Source organism: Lathamus discolor, chromosome 3 (genome assembly GCF_037157495.1).
Source record: "Lathamus discolor isolate bLatDis1 chromosome 3, bLatDis1.hap1, whole genome shotgun sequence".
Taxonomy (NCBI): Eukaryota; Metazoa; Chordata; class Aves; order Psittaciformes; family Psittacidae; genus Lathamus; species Lathamus discolor.
The window spans coordinates 41,294,933-41,316,533 of record NC_088886.1 but is presented as its reverse complement, the minus strand read 5'-3'; the positions used below and the strand labels follow the sequence as shown (position 1 = coordinate 41,316,533).

General features: G+C 47.7%; 2 protein-coding genes across 10 annotated transcripts in view; one reads left to right on the top strand and one right to left on the bottom strand.

Annotated features, from left to right (window-relative positions):
- Positions 1-4,614: 4,614 nt before the first annotated feature.
- Positions 4,615-21,583, bottom strand: BDH1 (3-hydroxybutyrate dehydrogenase 1). Of its 2 annotated transcripts, XM_065674861.1 has the most exons (7): positions 21,205-21,583; positions 19,790-19,921; positions 16,649-16,721; positions 14,481-14,591; positions 9,397-9,538; positions 7,661-7,813; positions 4,615-6,415 (listed from the first exon to the last, which is right to left on the bottom strand). In XM_065674861.1, the coding sequence occupies exons 2-7, from the start codon at positions 19,870-19,872 to the stop codon at positions 5,946-5,948; spliced, it is 1,032 nt and encodes a 343-aa protein (XP_065530933.1). In that variant the 5' UTR covers positions 19,873-19,921; positions 21,205-21,583; the 3' UTR covers positions 4,615-5,945. The 2 variants fall into 2 exon arrangements, with proteins under 2 accessions (XP_065530933.1, XP_065530934.1); XM_065674862.1 differs by lacking the exons at positions 14,481-14,591; positions 16,649-16,721; positions 19,790-19,921; positions 21,205-21,583 and adding exons at positions 11,174-11,249; positions 12,408-12,433.
- Positions 21,211-21,601, top strand: part of APOD (apolipoprotein D) — a 32,280-nt gene continuing 31,889 nt past the window's right edge. For all 8 annotated transcript variants that reach the window (XM_065674871.1, XM_065674876.1, XM_065674873.1 and 5 more), the window contains exon 1: positions 21,211-21,473. The gene's annotated coding sequence lies outside the window, so the exon portion shown is untranslated. The remainder of the gene's footprint in view (positions 21,474-21,601) is intronic.

Here is a 21,601-nt window from a genome sequence, read left to right as displayed (position 1 = left end):
GCAGAGCAGAGCCAGCCCTTGCCCCCAGTGATGTTTGTGCCTGGCACAGGATTAGCGGCTCTCCACTGGAGGAAGGGAGAGGTTGTAGGGGTCAGTCCAGCCCAGTGGCACTAAAGACCAGCACCCTCCATCCCCCCAGAGTGGGGATGAAATGCCGCAGGCAGGGCTGAAATGGGATCCTGGGCCATGGGCAGGGCAGGGCAGGGCAGGGGAATCCCAGCTGGGGCTGGTCAAGTCCTGATGATCCATCAGGGAGTAGCATCCTTCTCAGTGGTTTCAACTCATTGCAGATCCATAGATGGCACCAACAACTCAAAGCTTCTGTTGAATCAGTCTGTACTTTTTCCTGGTCTCTCCTTCAGACCAGTTATACTCTCAGTCTCGTGACAACCCATACCCCAATTTCACCATGAGGTGGATTGGATCCTGGTGAGGTTTCCTACAATACCCCCAAGATCTCATGACAGCCTAAGCAGCAAGTACTCACCCTGTGTTCATGGGTACAACAGAAACCTGCTGCTTTCTGTGCTAGCAGTGCCCAGCCCTGAGTGGGCTGGTTCAGGTTCACCAGCAGCGTTCAGACTCCTAAGGCCTGAAAAACTGGCTGGAAGCCTCTGTGGGAACATGTTATCTCACAAGATTTATGGTCCATCTTGCTCCAGGCAAGACAGAAATACCACCACAGTGATCACGCCGGGTATCACTGCGTTTTCCTATTTGCTGCTCTGACACTCACAGCCGAGGGAGAAATGAGGATGGGAATAATCACACTTTCAGCCCTGGCTCCAGCAAGGAGCTTTCTGGGGGGTTGGAGTTCAAAGAGGGGGATAGAAGCCTCCTGTTACTTCCCAACATGTGATTCTGGCTGGAAAAGAAAGTAAGGCTGCGCTCAAGGATAAATACCTGCACAAGGTAGGTATTCATTATCCCCTGGGAAGGGGATTTTAGTCATCTATGTCCTTTCTTCCCTTGGGAAAGGCATGACCCCTCATCAGTGCCCAGCCCGGTATGCTGATGGAGAAGTAAGCAGTGAGGGGAGCAGATACCCTAGGGACCAGCGTGTTGAAGCTTGTCAGAAGTGCAAAGGGATGATGGGCTGAAGTCCCCACCAAGGGACTGGGGCGGTTGCAGTGAGGCCACGGATCCCAGGGCACAGCTCCTCAGCACCAGTCAGACCCCAGGTGGTTTGTGTGTGAATGACCTGCTGGCTGCGTGGCTGTGAAACCAGAGCATCCCCGCTTCGGGAGAGCTTTGTTTCCCCATGACTCATGTGGGAGGCAAGGACAGGTCTCCCAGGCTTTTCTGCTAAGGGTGTTCCACATCCCACAAATCACTACGCAACCTTGTGCTAGGGAAGGATGAGGAAAGGATGACCAGAGGAACCTGCTGCAGGTCCAGTCCCTCTTCCAGTGAATTATAGTGGTAGAGACCCAGAAGGACAAACTTATTCGTGATCAGGGACAGATGTCGACAAAAAGGCATCTTCGAATAACTACATTTGGTGGGAAACAAAACACTGTTAGCAACAATTGTTTTAAGATAGCAGCCTACATCTTAGCCAGACTCCTCACCCCTGTGCTTCCTGCAGCCTGCAGTGAGCTGCCTTCTGGCTATGGGAGCAGAGCAGCCTGGTCTGCAGTTTTCCAGGTGATCCTGAAGTCCCGCAGCCCTTTGGAAGGCATGAGGTGGTGATGACTACCTCCGCCTGTCCCTCACCCACTGCAGGACAGCACCTATGCCACGGCATGTCCCTCTCTCCATGGCGGTGAGTGGAGGCTCCCAGTGACACAGGCCAAGCTGGGAGTCCCGTGTTTGCCACCGGCACCCTCCCCGCTCTGCTGGCAGGCGGTGATGGTGGCGGGGTGTCTGACCCAGCATGTGCCACCCCAGCTGACTGCCAGAATTTGGGCACATTCACAGCATCCCTTTCACCCACCACCCAGCAAGGGTTGTGATGCCCAGATGATGAGCAGGGGGTGGCACTGCCACTGCTACCTGCTGTCCGTGTGGTGGGGGCACAGTCTGCTCCTCACCCCAGCAGCTCCTGCTTCTTGCACTTGTGCACAGTGAGGCAGAACTTGCTGCCCACTGCTCTGGTGGTACGAGACCAACGCTTCATCTTGCACGGGGAAGAACCAGAAAGGGTCCTTCCCCATGCAGCACCCCGAAGCTGCAGCACCCCAAGGCTGCACAGCAAGCCTTACATCACTGCTGGGAAAGAGGGAAGAGAAATGAGTGCTGTGCTCCTGAGTGGTATCTCCCCAGGGAGGTGTCATCAGATCTGTGAGTTATGCTTCTGATTCCCTTCTTGTTCGCTGGGAAGGGAAGGCTTTTCAAAGCCATAGTCCACAAAGTGCAGCAGCTGCATATGCACTTTGCAGCAAGGCCCCTTGGCCTCAGTCTGGTTGTAGTACAGACAGGGGTTTGACTTTACAGCTCAGCAACCAAGCCATTCATATATTTGAGTATGTATCTATTTGTTTAACTGTTCTATTTAGTTCAGCTGGGGCAGACACTCTGTGCTCAAGCTATTTAACACTGCCTGAACAGGAGTGGTCCTTTCCTCTTTCCTGTTTCCAGAGCAGTCCTGTTTCCGAACTGCCAGCCCAGGACTCTGACTCTCAGCCAGACACATGGGGCTGAGACCTGGGAGGAAGCCTGGGCCAGACGTCTCCGAGATGTGGGAGCTGAGGCACGGGCTTGGGACCAGCTCTCCCAAAGCTGTGTGATTTCCTGGTGGTGAAATCATTCCGTTTAACTGGGAAATCCCTGCACTTCAGCCAGAAAATGCGGCAGGAAGGGGTCACTTAATGCTAATGCAGCATTCACCACCCTCATCACTAGGAGCAAAAAGTTCCGAAGTGGGTAGGACTTCATGATTTCTTCATTAAGGCTCAGAACAAGATGTAACAGCTATGAGTTAAAATTATCCCATCTCTGCTGCCTCCCACCACACAAGGGGAAGTTATTTTTAACTCCAGGTTGCCCAAGGGATGCTGCACATGAGATTGGTTGCGTCATCGCCAACAGTCTTTGGCAATAAATTTGGGAAGAGAAATTTGCCCTCCCTCTACCTAGCTGGGATCAGACTAGGTCTAGAGTTAGGGGTGGGCACCCCACAAAGTGATCCCTCCAGGCTGCCCAGCTCCTTCCGAGGGGGCAGTGGGGCAGCTCTGGCAGTGCAGAGGACCAGGTGCCCAGCCAAATCCTCTTTTGCAACGCTTTTTGCTCTTAGTAGTTTTCAAACAACCTTGGTGGGCTGAAGCTACTCCAGGAGCCGTGGTGGCACCGCGCAGGCAGGACCTCGAATGCGCTGTATTGCAAGGACAGTCATGCAAAACCTGAAGGGATTAGCTTTTAATGCACTTCTCAGGGCAAAGCCTAGAACTCTGGGATTGCCGAGATCCCAGCAGGAAGACTAACCAGCCTGCTGCCCTCCTGACCAGGAATCGGCTACCAAACCCTCCCAGTGTCAGGACAGCTTGGACAGAAACCTGTATCAGCTGCGATGCACGGGAGCACCCTCACCATGGCCTCCCCATTGTGTGTGGCCACATGGTCCCTATGAATAGCTGCAGGGCCCCAGTACCGTCACATCGCCTCTGGCCCCAGAGTGGTGACAGCTTCAGAGCTCCCTGTGGGCACCTCTTGCGAATGAATGCAGAAGCCTCCAGAAGAGATGCTGGGTAGATGTGAGCACAGTTATCGCTGATGAGCTTTATCTTTCTGGCTGGGAATGAATGTGGTACTGTTCAACATCTGCTACATTTGCTCTCAGGGGTATCTGAGCTAAACTGAGATAACTCAGCTGTGCACTCAGGCTTTTCCATATCTTAACTTCATTGATGTCTGTATTAAAACCCAGCAGTACATGTAAAATTGGGAGCTAGCATCCCAAGTGGAATGATGTGATTTTTTTTTGCACCACTTAGCATCTTGGGCTAAATTCTTAGACTACAGGAACTTTCCTCATAAAGACTTTTGTGTTTCTGCTATGTTATCGGCAAAACGTTGTTATCCAGGTGCTTTGCTCTGCCTTGCAAGTCAATCCTTGTGCCTGCTGGGTCTTTTGTGGTTCATAGTCTTACATTGTGTCCCAGAGAGAAGTCCATGTACTGGGAAATGAGGCAATATGCCCTGCCCCACAAGGTGCAGTTACCACTGCTAGGCTCTGGAGAAGATCATGAGGATCTGGAAGCCAGCAAGTCTCTCCCAGGGTTTTATTTGGGGTCTGTCAGTGACCTGTTTTGTGGTTGCCCTGCTGAATCATTGCCATCCCCCTCCCCTCTTCAGAGCTCAGTTGCTCTTCCTCTCCCTGGGAACAATCCGTAATAATCCTTTGTAATCTGTGGGAGTTCAGTACAGATGCAGGTTTAAGAATACAGAGTCCTGGGAGTAGGCATATTTGCCACAAGATGCAGGACACATCGGGTACTCCTGCAGAACTCATACACTATCCAACATAGACATGCAAGACCCAAAACTGCACATCAGCCTCTGACTGCAGTGTGTATGCGTAACAGGCATGAACCTCACCAGACTCAGAAAACCACCACTAAAGAATATGAGCTTTTCACCTCAAATATTTAAAGAACAGATAGGCAGCCTCTGAGATTTGTTACCATTCATGTATACATTTATTAAGCCAAAGCAGTTTGATCATGTCACAATATGTTACTAAAGCACGTGAGATCCCTTCTTTTTAACTTCACTAACAATGGTCATTTTAGTTACTTTTTGTCTTCCAAGCCTAAAAAAAATAATCTGTCTGCATTCCCCATGAAAGGCTCTTCTATGGTTTATGGGGCTTTTTCTTTTTCTTACAGTACAAAATGAATGTTTCTCAGACATGTAAACAACCATCACGGAAATGAAACGGCTCTTAAAGTTAACTTTATTGTCATGGACGTTCTGTTAGATTTACATTAGATGCATTTCAGCTCAGTGACTCCTTCCACGAAAGTTCCTGTTGTCATCATCACCTGCACCACAATAGTGCCTAAAGGCTCCGGTCAGGGTTAAGGCCCTTCTATGCAGGTGCTGTACAAATACTTCAGTGTAACCCTGAGGTCCCCGGTAAGAACGGCATGGCTGATGTGGCTATAATCCTCGCTGCTTCCCTTAGCTCAGCGGTGACCCTCAGAATTATAGGAGCTGAGTGAAACTCTTCTCCAAACTAAGTCTGGAGTTGATGCACAATGACTGTTTGAGAAGTGTTACTACAGGCCAATCCTGACACCTGCAGTCCTGTGCGTAAAGCTGCTCACACAGGGGAATGCTCATGTGAGTAAGAAACTGGGAGTGGGAAAGGTCTGCAGGATTGAGTCCCTGGATGCATGTAAGAAAAGCAGACCGGATCCTTTTTCTCTAAGGTTTCAGTATAATTCTAACAGAGAAACGCACAGGGTCAGTTGCTCAGTTTCAGCACCTCCAGCACTTTGAGTTCTGATCCCAAATTAAAGAAGTTCTCTGCTCTGCCTTGGGCTACTGTGACCTGGAAAAGTCTGTTGGACACTCTTTGTCATTAGGAGGCAGTGATTTGCCATTACAGCATGGAGGACAAATCACTGTTCTATGGTGTGAAGGCTGCATCCTAGGCAGGAATTGTGAAAATTGTGTTTGGCCATCAGCAAAAATTATTCTGACAACATTTCACAGCAATTGCAGTTTAAATAATGATTACAACTTGGAATTTGAGGTGCAAAAAAACCCCACGATTACATGAAATAAATAGCAAAGAATCAATATCCCTGCACAAACATAATGCATTCCTGCCTACGAAGCAACCCTTGCAAATTATTGCCCTTTAGGTTATGTCAGATGTTTAAATGAACCCTTTAGAGCTAAAATACAGTACTCTGAAATGAGGTTAGAAAAACTTTAAAAGGACGAATGGGAAGTGTGTACAATGCTCTCTTTACAACGAATTTCCCACCTGGGTAGCCTCAGTAGACATAGAGCCGGTCGGAAATGGCAGCAGGCATGTGCGTCATGATCTGCATGCGCAGCCACCAGTAGTAATCCATGGGGTGGTAGCGGGTGTAGGGGGTGGTGGAGGTGAGAGCGTGGGTCACACTCTCAATGACTGGCGAGGTGTCTGTGGAGCCGCTGTTGCAATACGTCTCCATCTTGCTGACCTGCTCGTCAAAGTACTTCCTGCCATAGTCTTTGCGCACTATCTCCGGGAGCTCGTCCCACATTTTGTCTGCGATGGCTTTGATGCGTTCAGGGCTGTACAGGTTGGTGGCAGCAATGAAGTTGCCAGGCTCCACGATGCTGACCATCACCCCCTGGGGCTGCATTTCATACCGCAGGCAGTCAGAGAAGGCTTCCACGCCAAACTTGGTGATGCAGTACGGTGAGCGGGCAGGACTGCCCATGCGGCCCATCATGCTACTGATGTTCACCACACGACCTAGGCAAAGCACAGCTCAGCTGTGGTACCTCACCCAGAGCGGATACCCAACACACCACCCAACACATTCCTGCACATGCATCCACCTGCCCACTACACATTGGTAACGTCTGCCTGGCAAACCTGCTCTTGCTCTATCGGAGCACAGCTTTCAGGCAGGAGATTAAGTCCACTGCTTGTGTGCCCCGGCTCATTATACCTGAGGGAACAGGAACATGGTGACACACAAAGCTCAATGCTATGGGGAACACAGAAGAGGCTGGACAGAGCTTGCATAGTGAGAAACAGGACTGCTCAGCAGCAATCAGGGCTGAGCCCAGACAAAAGGCAAAGAAAGCCTCTGGTACCAAGGCTAAGCTTGTTTATTTGCAAGTCAAAGGCACAAAATCCAGGAGCCCAATGATCGCTTATAATGTCTGCCTCTTAAAAGGGAACGGATTGCTCCTGCACTACAAACTGGCAGAGTGTAAATCCACTGCACCCTTTCTGGGTAACAGCTGGATTATTGTTCCACGCACAGAGCTGGGGCCTTTCTCCTCTCCAGAAGCCATCCATCCATTTTGGCTGAGGAGAATGCTGGTAGAAGACTGTGGATGCTGCATTCTAATCAGAAATTGCAGTTCTCTGCACCTTCAATCTGCTCAGTGAGTTGTGTTAGAAAGAGAAACTTTGACCACAGAAGAAGATACCCTTCCATGGTGGAAGAAGTGCTACCTGGACCACTACAGCCCAGGTCTGCAAAACAGAACAACATTGCTCATGTCTGTGCATGCTCCAAGAGTAAAAAATATTCTCTTTAGTCAGGTAGTTGGGCTCAGTAAAGTTTTTGCCCCTTTATGCCAAGACCCATGCAAGCTCCAGGTCTGCATTCCTTTCCTGTACAAACCCCACTTCTATTACAAGCTCCCAAAGTAACACAGCTTACAGCTGACAAGTTCCCTGCAAGAAGCATGCCATAGGGCACTGCTGCTGTTCACCCTGCCAGTACCGGCACAGATGGTTTTTGTATAGAGGGGATGATTGCACCTGGCACTGGAATTTAGAGTGAGCTGTTTTTCAGGACTGCTGCCTTGCAGTGTACCTCAAAGCAGTTAGGTCATCTGTCATCTGTGTGTATGCTGTGGGTCACATTCTGGTGTAAAGGTATAAAGGTGGCCAGTGTGCATAGAGAACATTTTGGCCACTAACAGTAAGACATGGGGACAGGATGAGGGACTTGCTCCACGTCAAGAGGAGATCACTCACCCTTTGACCTCCGGATGAGCGGGAGGAAAGCCTTGGTGGTTCGCACAGTCCCCCACAGGTTCACTTCAGCTACCTCCATGTAGGTGTCCATGCTGGTGAACTCAACTTCCCCAAATGTGGAGATCCCAGCATTGTTAACCAGTCCCCAGAGCCCTAGAAAATAAAATCAAGCAGAAAGCTTTGCCTCTCTGAGACTAATGAGAGAAGCTTGGAAAAGGCCTTTCTAATAGATTATTGAACCACACAATAGAGCTTTTCATTACAACTTGTAATGATGGAAGCCAGACAGAAGAGAGTCCAGAGCAAACTTCAGTCTCCTGAGCAAATGTAACCACAGGATCTGCCTGCACTGCCGAACACTGCAGCCACAAAGTGCCAGGAATAAGACTTCCTTAAAGGGAAGTTCTGAGATAGCAAATGGAGAATTTCATCCTTGTCTAAGCTGTTCTCCTTGTGTTCTCTTTTTATCCATTGTGAATTTTTTTAAGCAGCAAAGTATAGCCTCTAGATGCAAGTAATAAGGATACGCAAGACCTTGTGAGAAACAACAGAGCAATTCTTTCGAAGTAAAATCCCTTGTGTCACCATAAGAACTAGAATATCTGCAACACTGGGAAGGGGGCATGGGTGGACACATACAATAGCCTCTTCCTTTTACTCTGCTGCAACCAAACTGGCAACTGAAACTACCAACTCATTTGGCAATGAAAAGAAAGATTAAAAAGGAAATTGGAATAAAATGAACTCAATTCATATAACATTCTAATTGCACGGGAAACAGACTGGGCAAAGTCTGGGATGGCTTCTCTCTGCTGTTCCAAAAAACTCACTGTTATCTGTTGAATGTGTCCAGATTTGTGTTCTCAGAAGCAGCCTAGAAAAGGCAACTTCATTCTGGTCTATGCTTGAGAACACAGGGCTAGAAAACTCAATTCGTATAGAAGATCCATATATGAAAATAATATTTAAAGAAAAGTGAAAGAAATAGGTTTATGCAAAATCCAAAATAAAACATTACTGGTTGTTCTGCTTTTAAACAATCTTCATATGTTCAATCGTGGATGTTCTTTAGGGGGTAAAAGTGCAGTTTACCAAAGGTTGAAAAGGTTTCAGGAACTGGGATTTTCACTGTACCAGAACAGAATTTGCTGTCATCACCTCAGCACAATGAGGTAGGCAGGCTAAGAAAGTCAGTTAGTTACAGCTATCCCCTGAACTCTGAAATCTGTTATGTATGATAGTATCTGCAATAGCACTGATACTCAGCTGGCTTCATGGAAACGGAAATCCTTTGGAAAACCTCTCAATTTCCTTTGCCTTTTCTGTGTTTGGGGGAGACATTTCCATTGGTAATCTCCAAGCTTTGGGTGCTGGCCAGATTTTACAACATAAATGGAGTCATAATAAACTTCAGGTCATAGGAAGAGAGCACTAATCCCAGGGCCTTAACCACCACCCTGATTTCTACTAGTGTCCCTATAGGAGCTAGTGGAGAAAAAAAGCAGTTTTCTTTCTAGATGCTGTCTTAAGTGGGAAGCTGCCTTCTTCCCACTTCTTCTTTAAGTATCATGGCACAACACTTAAACAGGCCATTTGCTCTGCACTGCTGCTCCTCAGAGTTTTGTACCCTTCAACCATATGCTCAGCTTTTTAAATATACCCTGAAAATGCTCTCAGAGCCCAGCTAAGGGAGCTCTGCCACCTATGTGACCTTACAGCCCATTGCAGGCACCTACCTTTCTCTGGGTCCTCCAGGCTGCTACTCACATGCTCCACCGCTCGGTCTACTTCTTTGCTGTCACACACATTGAGCTGGACAGTTCTCATTCGATCACTGTTCATACTGTCCAGTTCCTTGGATCCACCTTCTCCCTTGTCCTAGATGGGAAGAAAGCGTTGGCTTCAATCTGGCCAAAGAACTTGTGTAGAAAATCATATGCATAGCAACCATCAGATCAAGCAAAAGACAGTGCATAAGACAGTCACAGAAAAACCAGAAGTCCTGCAGCTCTAAGAGGAAGGGGACGAACAGGGCTGCTCCTGCAGAACACCATTCCTCCAATTCTCCATCTGACCAGGAGCCCTGCCACCAAATCAGCTGGTACAAATTGTTTTGACCACCAAGAAAGAAGCCAGAGCTGGATGTGTGACAGCTAGGCAACTCCTGTCCAGTACAAGCTCCTGAGATCAAGCTATGCCCCCCTGCTGCAACGATGGGAACATGGTGCAGTTCTCACTTCGGCTTGCAGGTTCCCCTTGGTGTCCTTTTCAGCATCTTGCTCTCTTCTCTGCCTCTCACCATGAGCTTTTTCTTACTCTGGTTTCCCATCTCCATTATTTTTTTCCCAGCTCAGAACAACAGATTCCTTTAGTCTACACATATCCACTCACAACCCAGCCAATTAACTGCAGCCAACCCCTGGGATACCTTTCACATGGGCCACACACCACTAGCAACAAGGCTGCTGCACCCTTCACAGCAGTCAAGTGTGACTGTGGTGCTTACAGGACAGAAACACAGGTCATTAATATGAGTTTGAGACTATCCCTGAATCATTCTCATGGTTGTAAGCTACTGGACTGAGCTGGCCACTCCATGGCACTTTTGCAGAGGATGATGAGATCTAGGTCTGAATATAATCACTTTTTTGGAACAACCCTACCTTTGCTGTAAGAAACTCCTTCTGTCCCCTCAATATCACTCCTCGCTAGAAGTTTTTAACTCCCCATTAACAGGCTAGACATGGAACGTGTCCCACAGGATCATCTGATGGCTGCTGAGCTCTTCCCCCACCTCTTAACTCTCCAGATAACCCCACTCACTGTGTCAGCATCACCAGGCAAGCACTGCAGTGCTCTTTCACTCCTGATAGATGACGCTTTTTTTGATAGCTTTTTTCCCTCTGACCTGGAACAGGCCAGCTCGTCATAGAAGGGCTGTTTTCTACCTGCTGAATGACATTAGATCTTTCTAAACACCTCAAGCCACAGGCAATCCCCACCAGAGACTGCCAGCAGTCAGCTGACAATGAAGTGGTGCTCATCTCTGCAGTCTGAATCCAGGCTGCCTATTTTCTGCCTCAAGCGAGAGCTCCCTTCAGACACCACACTTCAGATACCACACAAGGATAGCCATATGTCCCCCTGTCTCTGTGCCACCTGTCTTCCAAAAAACCTTCTCCTGGCTCCTCTCATTCCTGGGCTTATCCATTGTGCTCACACAGTTCACTAACTTAAATACCTGATGTCCCCTCTGTCTCTTCTCCACCCTTCCTTACTCCATTGCAGGCTGTTAATACTGGTTAGTATTTGTTCTTAAGAGAAGGCATGTACCACACTCTCTTCACACAGAAGTGCACTGCATACACAATGGAGCAGTTAAAAGTCCCATGCATAGCTTGGTAGTGCTTGTTTCTACAGTGACTGAAAACCGTTTTGTGCTAAGTTTGCTGCTCACTCAACAGCACAGAGGTGCCAAAGCCAGTGTGTATGGCAAAGCATTAAAAAACATACCAGTGGCACATGTGGGAATACCAGTAGGGAATCAGCAAATACAAGCATGCAAGTCCCTTGAAAACAGCAGATATAACTAAAAGGAAAAGGAAGAACAATAAGGCCAACATGCCAACATTCCCTGATCTACAAAAATGCTACAAAATCCCTGGGCCATGTCAACACAGCAGCCTCAGAGGCCATGTAAGATCTACTGGGACCTTCACAACATCCCCTTCTTCCTCCTGTAAGGGAGCACCTCACTTCCACCAAGCAGCTGGGTGCTTGGACAAGGACCCTTGTGGCTGGGATCCTGGTCAAGAGTTGGGCTCTGGGCATTAACCCAGACTCATAGGGCCATTCCCTTGGCTCTCCAGAAAGGGCAGATGGGTGGTGTTTAAGGCAGGCACCCTGTGATTGTGTCATGCTGTCCTGGTGCGGGATGCAGCCTGTCCCACAACCCTGGGCCCGTACCCAACAGTGAAAGGACCTTCTCATGCTATACCAAAAGACAAGTACATCTCTGCTGTCAGCCCCAGGGCCATAGCAAGAGGACCCAGCTCTTGCATACTGAAGAAAACACATTGCTGCCTCATCTTCCTCTTAGCATGGTCATCTTCTGGGGCCCATGGGCTTTAGTCTGTATCTCTATCAGTGTGCCCTTCAAGCGGTATGTAACACCCTGTGACTCTGAGCACTCCTGGTGAGACATACAGAAACTGGTCTGCATGCTGGCTTGCTCAGACAACCTCTGCCTTCTCATACTGCTGTAAGCCGCAGCAGGCCTGAGCACACAAAGCAAAGCAAACAGATTCCATCACACTCCTGACAGCCATGACAAACATCACATATGTCCACTGGTAACAGATACTGATGGAAAGATACCTTCTTCATCTTGTGTCAGCTGGCTCCTCCAGCTATTGACCAAAGAGGAAAAAATAAGACAGCTGCAGCATGATCATTCATTGGATCCAGTCTACCACTGTCCTTTGGCAATGAAGTACCAGCACAACTCTCACATGAATTTATTTGCCAGTGAAAATGTTAGGAAGAAACTGTGTGAAATAGCATACTGTTAGCACAGATCCATCCTCAGGCTCCCCTCAGTTGTGACTCTAAACACCTCTCTCAGGTTTCCTTCAGTAAAACCAGTCAAATGCTCAGGATCTTGCTCTCTAGGAAACCCTTCCTGAATGAAAAGTCAGCACTGCACACACTTCAATAAGGATGTGATGTTCCCAGGAACAGTGCATACCCTGAGGACATGGTGGCTCCCCAAGCTGCAGTATGCTCCTGATGTGCAGGTGTGCTGTGACAAACAGTCCTGTGAAAATAACACTGAAGTTTCATAGCCATTTCCTCACTGTCAGGACTAGGTCAAATACACCCAAGCAAAAAATTATGCTTCTTATTTCTACTTCCAATTCTACCTAGCATCTAAAAACACACCAGGCTTTTTCCGCCCTAAAATCAGCACCAGCAATAATGATACTGATCAGAATTCTTCTTATGGTTTTGTTAGTGAAACTTGAGGCACAATGAGAAATAAGCTCAGTCTCCTGGAGTTGTTCTAGTTCTACAGGGCAGTTCTACATAAAGTATATGCCATGAAGGCACACAGGAGGCCAGCTGGTTAACCAAAGGAGCTTTGGCATTTTACAGTGTTTTTCTGATTACAACTTCTGTTTCCAGTCTTGCCATAGTCACACAAATTCTGGAACATGGGATGAGAGTCCAGCTAAAGAATAAATATTTAATTACACAGTGATACAGCAAAGCCTTTTTCTGATTTTTGGCAATGAAATAAATGTTGATCAAAGCCTAAACGAGTTCTGGCATGCTGCTGCATGTCAGCTTATGCTAAAATTGTCAGAGGCACAGATTTTCCACTAACATGCATTCAGTGGAATGAGAACTGAAAACACCAAAAGGGAAGTTTCAGTGACAGTTAAAGGCATGCTCACTGAGAATTAGGTCTCTCTGGCAGCTCAGACAGAGGAAGTGAAACCCAGAAGTAACTTTGCAGCTCTCAAATTTTTGAATCCTGTCAACATAGACGCAGGCTCTTATTCTAAACAATGGGTTTTAAGTCTGCAACATTCCTGTATTTTCTAATGTTGATCCGCAGTTACAAGAGCTGAGTAGAAACACCTGCCAAAAAAGTACTTGTCTACCCGCTCTCCTTGACACCTTTTGAAAAGCAGCGGTTTGTAAGACATGCCTTGTTCTGCTGTGAAGCCTGTAGAGGGAGCCCAGGTTAACAAAGAAACCCCTGACCCAAAGCTGAGACACCACAAGGAACAGAGCTATAGAAACACAACCTTCTCTTGAAAAAATGCAACAGAAAGAAACTAGCAATTTAAGCAAAACTTAGTGATAATGGAAAAAAATAAAAGTAGAAAGGGTATGGATAACATAAAAAAAACAGCTGGCAAATTCTCTTTGAATAATATAACTATTCAAGATACATTTATAGAACAGAATCGTAGAATAGTTAGGGTTAGAAACGACCTTAAGATCATCAAGTTCCAACCCCCCTGTCACAGGCAGGGACACCTCACACTAAACCATCACTTATAGTGATGAGTAAACTAAAAGATCAGGATCATAATAACAGATCCACCCCAGGATATCCCAAGGACTGTTTGTTTCTGTTGGGAAACAAACATGCAGCTAAAAAAGTACAGCACTTCATAGGGAGAGGCTAAAGCTCTCTCCTATTTTCCATGACCAGGCATCTCTGACTGCTGTACAGAGCGCTCCTGGAGAGTGCGTCAAGATTTCACCACTAAGCTGTTTGTGGCCTGATTCTGCTCTCATTTGTACTACTGTAACTCTTTTTGCTTTCACAGTGTTTTCAGAACATCCTCAATACACACTGAGGTAGAGCTTTACTTATAAATATAGAAAAATATGCTCATACCATATGCCATAGAATCACTGGTGGCTTGGTGTACATCACAATTACAGATAAACCCTGCACAAATATGTGTAGTTTGAGAGCAGGGCCAATGGTCCAGAATTAACCTGATCCCAAAATTTACTTATGGATAAGCCTATAAAATTAGATTCAGGGTTCCAGTCCATCAGATATGGAACAGACAACAATGTTGTGATTCAAATAAAAATCTCCCCATGTTCAGTCCTGGTTCTGGTCCAGACCAGGTTATGCTCTATGAAATTCAAGCACCCATGTCTTTCCCTTTGGGCTATCAACTGCCCTCCTTCTCCTAGGGAGAAAGCTGTGCAGAGTGGAGGGTGAAGACTGGATTTGCTACATGTCTGCTCACATGCCACAGATGAAGAATACAGTTTTCGTGTTCCCTACCTTTTGCAGGCACCCAGCGTAAATAATGAAGCCTTTGGTATGCAGGTGCTTGGCCAAGGCAAATCCAAAGCCTGAGTCACAACCTGTTATAAGCACAGCTCTGCTGCCAATCTGCAAAACAGAACAGAACAAAATGCACTGAATTGAGTATCTGAAATCAGTGATTTGTAGTACACTGAACAAAACCACGTCCTCTGCCAGGAGCAGTCTGTCCCAGGGACCTTGTCTACACTCATTGCCAATACTGCCACCCAGTGCCTCCTGAACACAAGAAACAAAGGTTTCGTATGGAGTTCACTCCCGTGAGGCAGGATCACTGTCGTCCCAACACAGAGAACATTGGCACTGTCCTGGGTTCAGCTGTAGCAGTTGTTTTTCTCCTTCATAGCTAGTCCAGTGCTGTTTTCTACTTTAGCCTGAGAACAATGCTTATAACACACTGATATTTTTAGTTGTTGCTATGTAATGTTTACTCCAATCAAGGACTTTTCAGTCTCATGCTCTGCCAGTGAGGAGGGGTACAGGGAGCCGGGAGGAAGCAGAGACAGGACACCTGACCCAAACTAGCCAAAGTCGCATTCCATCCCATAGCATGTCATGTCCAGTATATAAACTGGGGGGAGTTACCCAGAAAGCCCAGATTGCTGGTTGGATTAGGCTGGGTATTGGTTGGCAGGTGGTGAGCAATTGTATTGTACATCACTTGTGTTTATTATTTTCTTTTTTTCTTCTTTTAGTTTCATATTCTCTTTCCTTGTTATTTCCCTTATCACCATTATTATTGGTGGTAGCAGCAGTGGTTTGTGTTATACCTTAGTTACTGGACTGTTCTTATCTCAGCCTGTGGGATTTACATTCTTTTGATTCTCCTCCCCATCCCTCCAGGAGCAGCAGGGGGAAGAAGGGAAGGAATGAGCAAACGGCTACATGGTTCTAAGTTAATGGCTGGGCTTAAACCACAACAGGCACCTGTGGCAACAGGGTCCCAAGGCAGAGACCAAGCAAACCATTCTCTGGCAGCTCACATCCACCTTGAAATGTGAAAATATACCAGACAGTTTCCCAGACATGTTTTCCTTCAGTAGGAACTGTTCCTGTATGTCCAGAGCAGGCAGGAGCCCACTCTTGTGTGCCATGCAGCCCGTAGGGCATGGGGAAGGTAGCTTAGCTGAAGAAAGGATATGGACTGACATTACTGATTGCTCATTCATTTTTCTCTCTCTAGCATGTAAACCCTCTTGTGCTGGGTTTTAGAAGCTAAGCAGAATCAAGTGGGTTCAATATCTAAAATTAAAACCGGTTGCTCATAGGTCTTTTTGTTTCTTTTCTGGTCATCTTATTTTTTCAATTAAAACTTAAAACAGAATTATACCTCCTTCTTTCTCCAAACCCTTTCTTCTAACCCAGAGCCAGCAGTTAAGTGACATGTTAAAGATTGCACGGCTTATCAGACATTCCAGCAGCAATAAGTGCACATGCAGCAAGGTGCTGCTGTGGGTAGGATTAGGTAATAATTACTCACAATCATTCCAACTCATCTCTTAACAAACCAGCAATTTGGCTTTTCCCAGCATACACAGGGATTCATCAGGGTCACACTGGAAGCCCAGAAGTGAGGCAAAGGCCATATATGAATTCCTCTGAGACTGTTCAGGGATTACGAAGCAAGATGTGCATGTTCTAGCACTGCTACAGTGCAGAGTTCTGTGCCTCAGGTAAGTGGGCAAAACATCCCCCTTCTTATTGCCTGGCACTGTTCCTGGCAAACCAGCACCTTCCAGGAGAGGGCCATTAAGGAAGATGGCCACTCTCCAGATTAAAAGGTGAGGACACACCGATTTATTTACATCTCTTTACACAACCATACTCCAGAAAGAGCACAATATTAGGAAGTTGTTATGCAAATTCCCTCCACTCTAAGGTGGAAGATTTCATTTGCTGAGTGAGTTCCAAAAATAGAAGAAACCAAGTAGTCTGATTATTTCCATCCCTAGCACCATGCTACGTCAATGGAAGCTCTCTGCTAGGAAAGAATGTGGAGTATGCTGGAGAGGTCCAGCTCAGAGCCTTTCTGGCAAATTGGAAAGAAGAATTTGATCACCAGCCTTCAGGGATTTTAAAACCCCAGCTCAACAGAACTAGTTCCTGGAAAACACAATCATACTCACCTGATCAACTTCATTTGCATAAGAGCGGCTGCCACACGGGGACAAGAGAGGGAAGCAAAACCTTTGCACGGGTCTGTTGGTAAAACAAACAAAAACAACAGTCAGGCACAGAACATCCTGTCTGCACCCTCATGCTGCAGCTTACACATGAAAAGGAATGTAGTATTGTCTTTATACATGATGTATACTGTCATTTGAGAAGACAGAATCCAGCCTACAGTTCTCCTTAGTCTGAGCCTGTGTGTTTTCTACTGTATGAAACATTTGTTTCTTCAAAGAGCTTGATGTTATTTCCAGCTGCAGAAGATGTCTGGATATCACCAAGAATTCTAAAATAGCTCCTGGTCTAGAGGCACAGAGCTGCTTCCACCGCAAAATGGGCAGTACAGTGTTTTCATTTCCAACAGCAACAACACTCTCACTTAAGAGTTGCACAAAGCTGAGGTAGAGGAAGTTATTCATTTCTCTGATAAAAGTATTATGCCATAGCATTGACTCTGATACCTACCCCAAGGCTGAACTTGCTTGGATCTGTCTTCCTGCTTCTACACACAGCTCTACTCTCCTGTCATCTTAGATGACACTTCTTCCTCTACAGCTTCTACCCTTTAGATACTGTTAGGTTTTATATCCCCTCTTTGCAACTGTTTAAGCTAAGAGACACCACATCTTTTAGTAATACCTGCCATGCAGGTCTGAAGCTCCTCCACATAGTATGTCCGACTCACAGGAAGATAAACCATGTTCACAAAGACAGACCAAGCAAAGCAACAATGCCTTCCATGGAGTAAGCCTCCACTTAGAAAAGCTATGCTGCCAGTAGCATCATGCTGTCTGAGGTCTTGCCATCATTCATCAAACTGGGCCTAGACAACACACCAGAGTGACCCTAGCCTCTGTCCTTGCCAGTATCCTCTCTGAACTGTATCTGCTTTTTCATTTTTGCTTTGGGCACTGACATTGCCCTCCCAGAGACTTCCAGCCTTCCCCTAGATTTGCTGTACATGATCTACCCTAACAACATCTGTCTTTCAGCAGAGCTTATCTTCCAGGCTGCTCTTCCGTCTTGTAAGTGAATCTGCATCATCATTCGCTATTATCTCCTGCTCAGACATCACAGGCACTCCCAGAGTGACCTGTGCTACACTGAACAGCAACTTTCAGACACTCTGGCCTCTGAGCTCCACCTTGGGAAAACAAGGCTAGAAAAAGAGTCTGCTTGGGCATAAGCTTTGAACCAGGTGGAAAAGGAGCTGATTTATGTTCAGGCAACAGTGTTCACTCACCTTCCTGCAACAGTTTAGCTCTTTTTCTACCTTTGAGTGTCACAAACCCAATCAGCTCCTGAAATAGCTACAGCCGATTTAATCACTGCAAAGGTCAGTCCCCAGACAAAGTCTGTGTTAACCATCACTGACCTGCAAACCTGACCTGGAACTTTTATCTCACAAATAAGCTTCTCTGTGTATCTTAAAGTGTCCAGAAATGTTGATAACATTTCTTTTAGTTGCATGAACTTGATTTTTATTTTTCAGTGTCATGTCTGGTCCTGTTATTTTACTGCAGAGCACTGATTTGCTGCACTCTATTCATAATAACTTGTAGAGAATAGCTACTTGACATTCTGCCTACCTTGACCTGAACCCAAGGGCATCAAATAGGTGCCAGCTGCTGATCAGCAGGAATGTCACCAGAGGAGAAAGCTACGAAGCCTATACAATGCCAGTCCCCACACAGTACACTAATGTACCACAAGCCATTTTTGTCATTCTGCATAACTGAATTCCAGAGACCACAACTGAGACTTCTAAGGTGCACAGATGGTCCTCGAGTTGAATCTGTGCCTGTAATCATGGATCACTTTTTTCACTTACACCAAAAAAGGCAGTCCTCAGCTTGAAGAGTCAAGTACATAAATGCTACCTCAAGGTATTAAGATACTAGTATAATGACAACACTGTCTTCCAGATGAACAGATTTCCATTTCAGGTTTAGCAGCTTGTGGGTACTTCAAAAAACGCAACACATTTTTGCCCTGAGTACAAGACACATGAAGCACAAATACACAGTAAGCAAAACAGAAGAAGAATATGCTGAAAATACTTTTTTTCAAGTTAATAATTCTTTTTTCAAGCATTTTTAAGGCCATAACAAATTCCTGCTGGTGCAGTTTTGGGGTATGTGTGAGTAGTAAATAGGAGATATAAGGCCTATGTCTGTTTGCACAGGAAATCTCTAACAGCCTAGCTGTCTTTGGTCTCTACAGCTCCCTGTTATGGGAGCCATCCTTGACAGTGATGGTGCTGGATACCACTATCAACAGCGGCAGAAAAACTCTGGAGGTGGCAGTTCTTGCTCAGCAGGCCATGAGCCATTTTTAAACAGCTGATGTACAATTAGTGGTAAACACACCATTGTCTGAGAACCCTGCCCTAAGCCAGTGAAAGCACTCAGCTTGCTCTGAATTTGGACTAGTAGGGTTCTCATCATATATCAAAATAAAAGGTTTTTTTTTTTTTTTTCAGAGCTAGGAATTAGAATTAGATAGGCAATTTTCTGTCCATATTCAGAAAAAAACAGCTTCATTACTCAGCCCACCTCTGGTCTTTACTAGACTCCTCCCCTCAAATTTTTCTTTCATTTCCTGTGATTCATGGCCTCATTGATGAAGTCACAGAAATACATGAGAGTTTTTTGCTCTGCAGCAAAGCCTACTTGCTGGCATTCAGAAATAAATCCTTGTTTGACACTGAATTAATGCTCTGCTCAATCTCCTTTTGACTGCAGATGACTGTCCAAGTGTAAAAACACCAAGCAACATGTTGCCAACCCTTCCTTGCAGATAGAGTCCATTTGTACTCAACTCCATGACTGAGCACTGGCATGGGTTGCCCAGGCAGGTTGTGGAGTCTCCATCCTAGGAGATACTCAAAACCCACCTGGACACGGTCCTGGCCAATCAGCTCTAGGAGGTCCTGACTGAGCAGGGGGGCTGGACCAGATGACTTCCAGAGAAGCCTTCCAACCTCAACCATCTTGTGATTCTGTATATAAACTGTCCCACTGAAATTATACGAGCCCTCTATATATGCTTTACTCAAGATCTCACTCTTTGTTCTTCTCTTCCACCTACTTACTTACCTGAGGCCATTCCCTGGGTCCTTGAAATTCAGGGCTTTCACAGAGAAGCTCAGGAGAGGCCGGGACAGCTTAGTAGCCAACATGCTTTCAATTAGCACGCTCTACCAACTGCAGTACTGTTCTTCCTTCGTTCTGCAATACAAGATAGCACCTGTTGCTCAATTATTTTGTAAGTCATGCTGACTCCATGTATTTCAACATGAAAATAAAGTCCAAAGGAACTCATATTTCCCCCTTGCAGTCCAAAGGAACTCATATTTCCCCCCTGCAGTCCCTCACAGTGAGATAAACAGCTCATCCTTCAACAGCCTCAAGATGCTTTTAAGTAAGGAAAAAGATTATAAGTGAAATAACCAGCAGGGAGGCATCTAAAGAAAATCTAAATTTCTCCTTCTTTAGTGCACGTTTAACTGAATTCTCTGAAACAGCTAAAAATTGAGGTACCTTCACGGAATAGATTATTTCAAGTGAGCTATGTGAGATAGCGCTGAACTAAAATATAACTTCAAGTCATGGATGCTGTTACATGTTCCGAAAGCAATCCTTGGGCTTTACAGCTAGTACAACCACGCAGTTAAAAATACATTTCTTTCTAATTAAGTAGCAGGTGATGCTGGACTATGCACGGGGAATCACTGTGCAATATGGGGCAAAAAATGCCCAAGAAGGAGAGTTAAGTACAGAAACTGAGTTCCAAACACATCCATCCTGGATAAACCCGATCCAACACACACACACAGAACCATCTCCCCAGCCTAATGCGCAGCCCCCTTTATTATAGCAGAGAAGCGGTGTCTAATTGTTAGGGCTCTTTTGCCTCTCTGCCGGGGGCAGAGATGCTGCTGCGGCAGCGTCGGGGCCTGCGGGAAACAGGCCTCGACTGAAAACTGGGGCAGCGACCACAGAAAGCGCCGCGGGGGGGCACCTCCTCGCTCGGGCGGACCCGGTGTCCCCGGCGCCCCTCAGAAGCCCGGGCGGGCTCATCAAATCCGGGAGCTCGGTCGCTACGCCCACAGTTGGCGTGAGGAACGCCGTGAGGAGGCGGCGCGGGGCCGGGCCTTCCCCGCGCAGCGCCGGCGGCTCCCGCGGCCCGGGACGGGCTCACGGCCTCGCCATGGTGGCGCGGGCGCGTGTCGGCCCCGCGCCCGGGCAGGAGGCCGACGCGGGGCGGGCGGCAGGCGGAGGCCGCGCAGGGGCTGACGCCGGCGCCCCCCGCTCCCCGCCGCGGCCTGCCCCGCCCGCATCGCTGCCTCCCCGCGGCGGCAAGGTCAATCCCTGGCGGGCCGGCAGCCAGCGGCCCCGCAGGGCCGGCCGGCCGCTGCCGCCGCGACATCCCGCTAGCCCACCTGCCCCCTTCCCGTGGAGGCCCCGGCGGCGGCGGCGGCGGCGGCGGCAGCGAGCCACCCACACGTTACCTGGAGCCGGCGGGCCTGCCGGGTGCTGCTGCCGTTTGAATGAGGCTGGGCCGGTGCCCCGGCTGCCGGGGAGCGGCGGGGGGCGGGTCGGGGGAAGGGCCGGGGCGGGCGCGGGCGGTGGCGGCGATACGCGGCGGGGATAGGCTGCGGCCGCTGCGGAGCGCCGCGATGGTGCTGCTGGCGCTGGGTGCCGCGGTGCCGCTGGCGGCCGGCTCCTGGCCCGTCGCCGCCTTCTCCTCCTGCCGCGGAGGGCCCGCCGCGCCCTGCCCGTGAGTACCGCGGCGAAGGGCCGGGGGCTTCAGCCCCTACTGGGGCTCGCTGGGGAGAGACCGGCGGAGCCTCCCGCAGGGCCTAGAATGACGCCGCGCCTTCAGGGCTACCTCAGCCGCCGGCTGCC

What these genes read in the sequence shown, in the direction of transcription:
- BDH1 (XM_065674861.1), bottom strand. Translation starts at nt 19,872, where the DNA reads ATGTTGGCTACTAAGCTGTCCCGGCCTCTCCTGAGCTTCTCTGTGAAA. An exon ending in ACGCTGGGTGCCTGCAAAAG is followed by an intron (nt 9,539 to 14,480) that starts GTAGGGAACACG and finishes CTTCCCATCTAG; the next exon opens with GACAAGGGAGAAGGTGGATC. An exon ending in GCTCATCCGGAGGTCAAAGG is followed by an intron (nt 6,416 to 7,660) that starts GTGAGTGATCTC and finishes TGCTTTGCCTAG; the next exon opens with GTCGTGTGGTGAACATCAGT.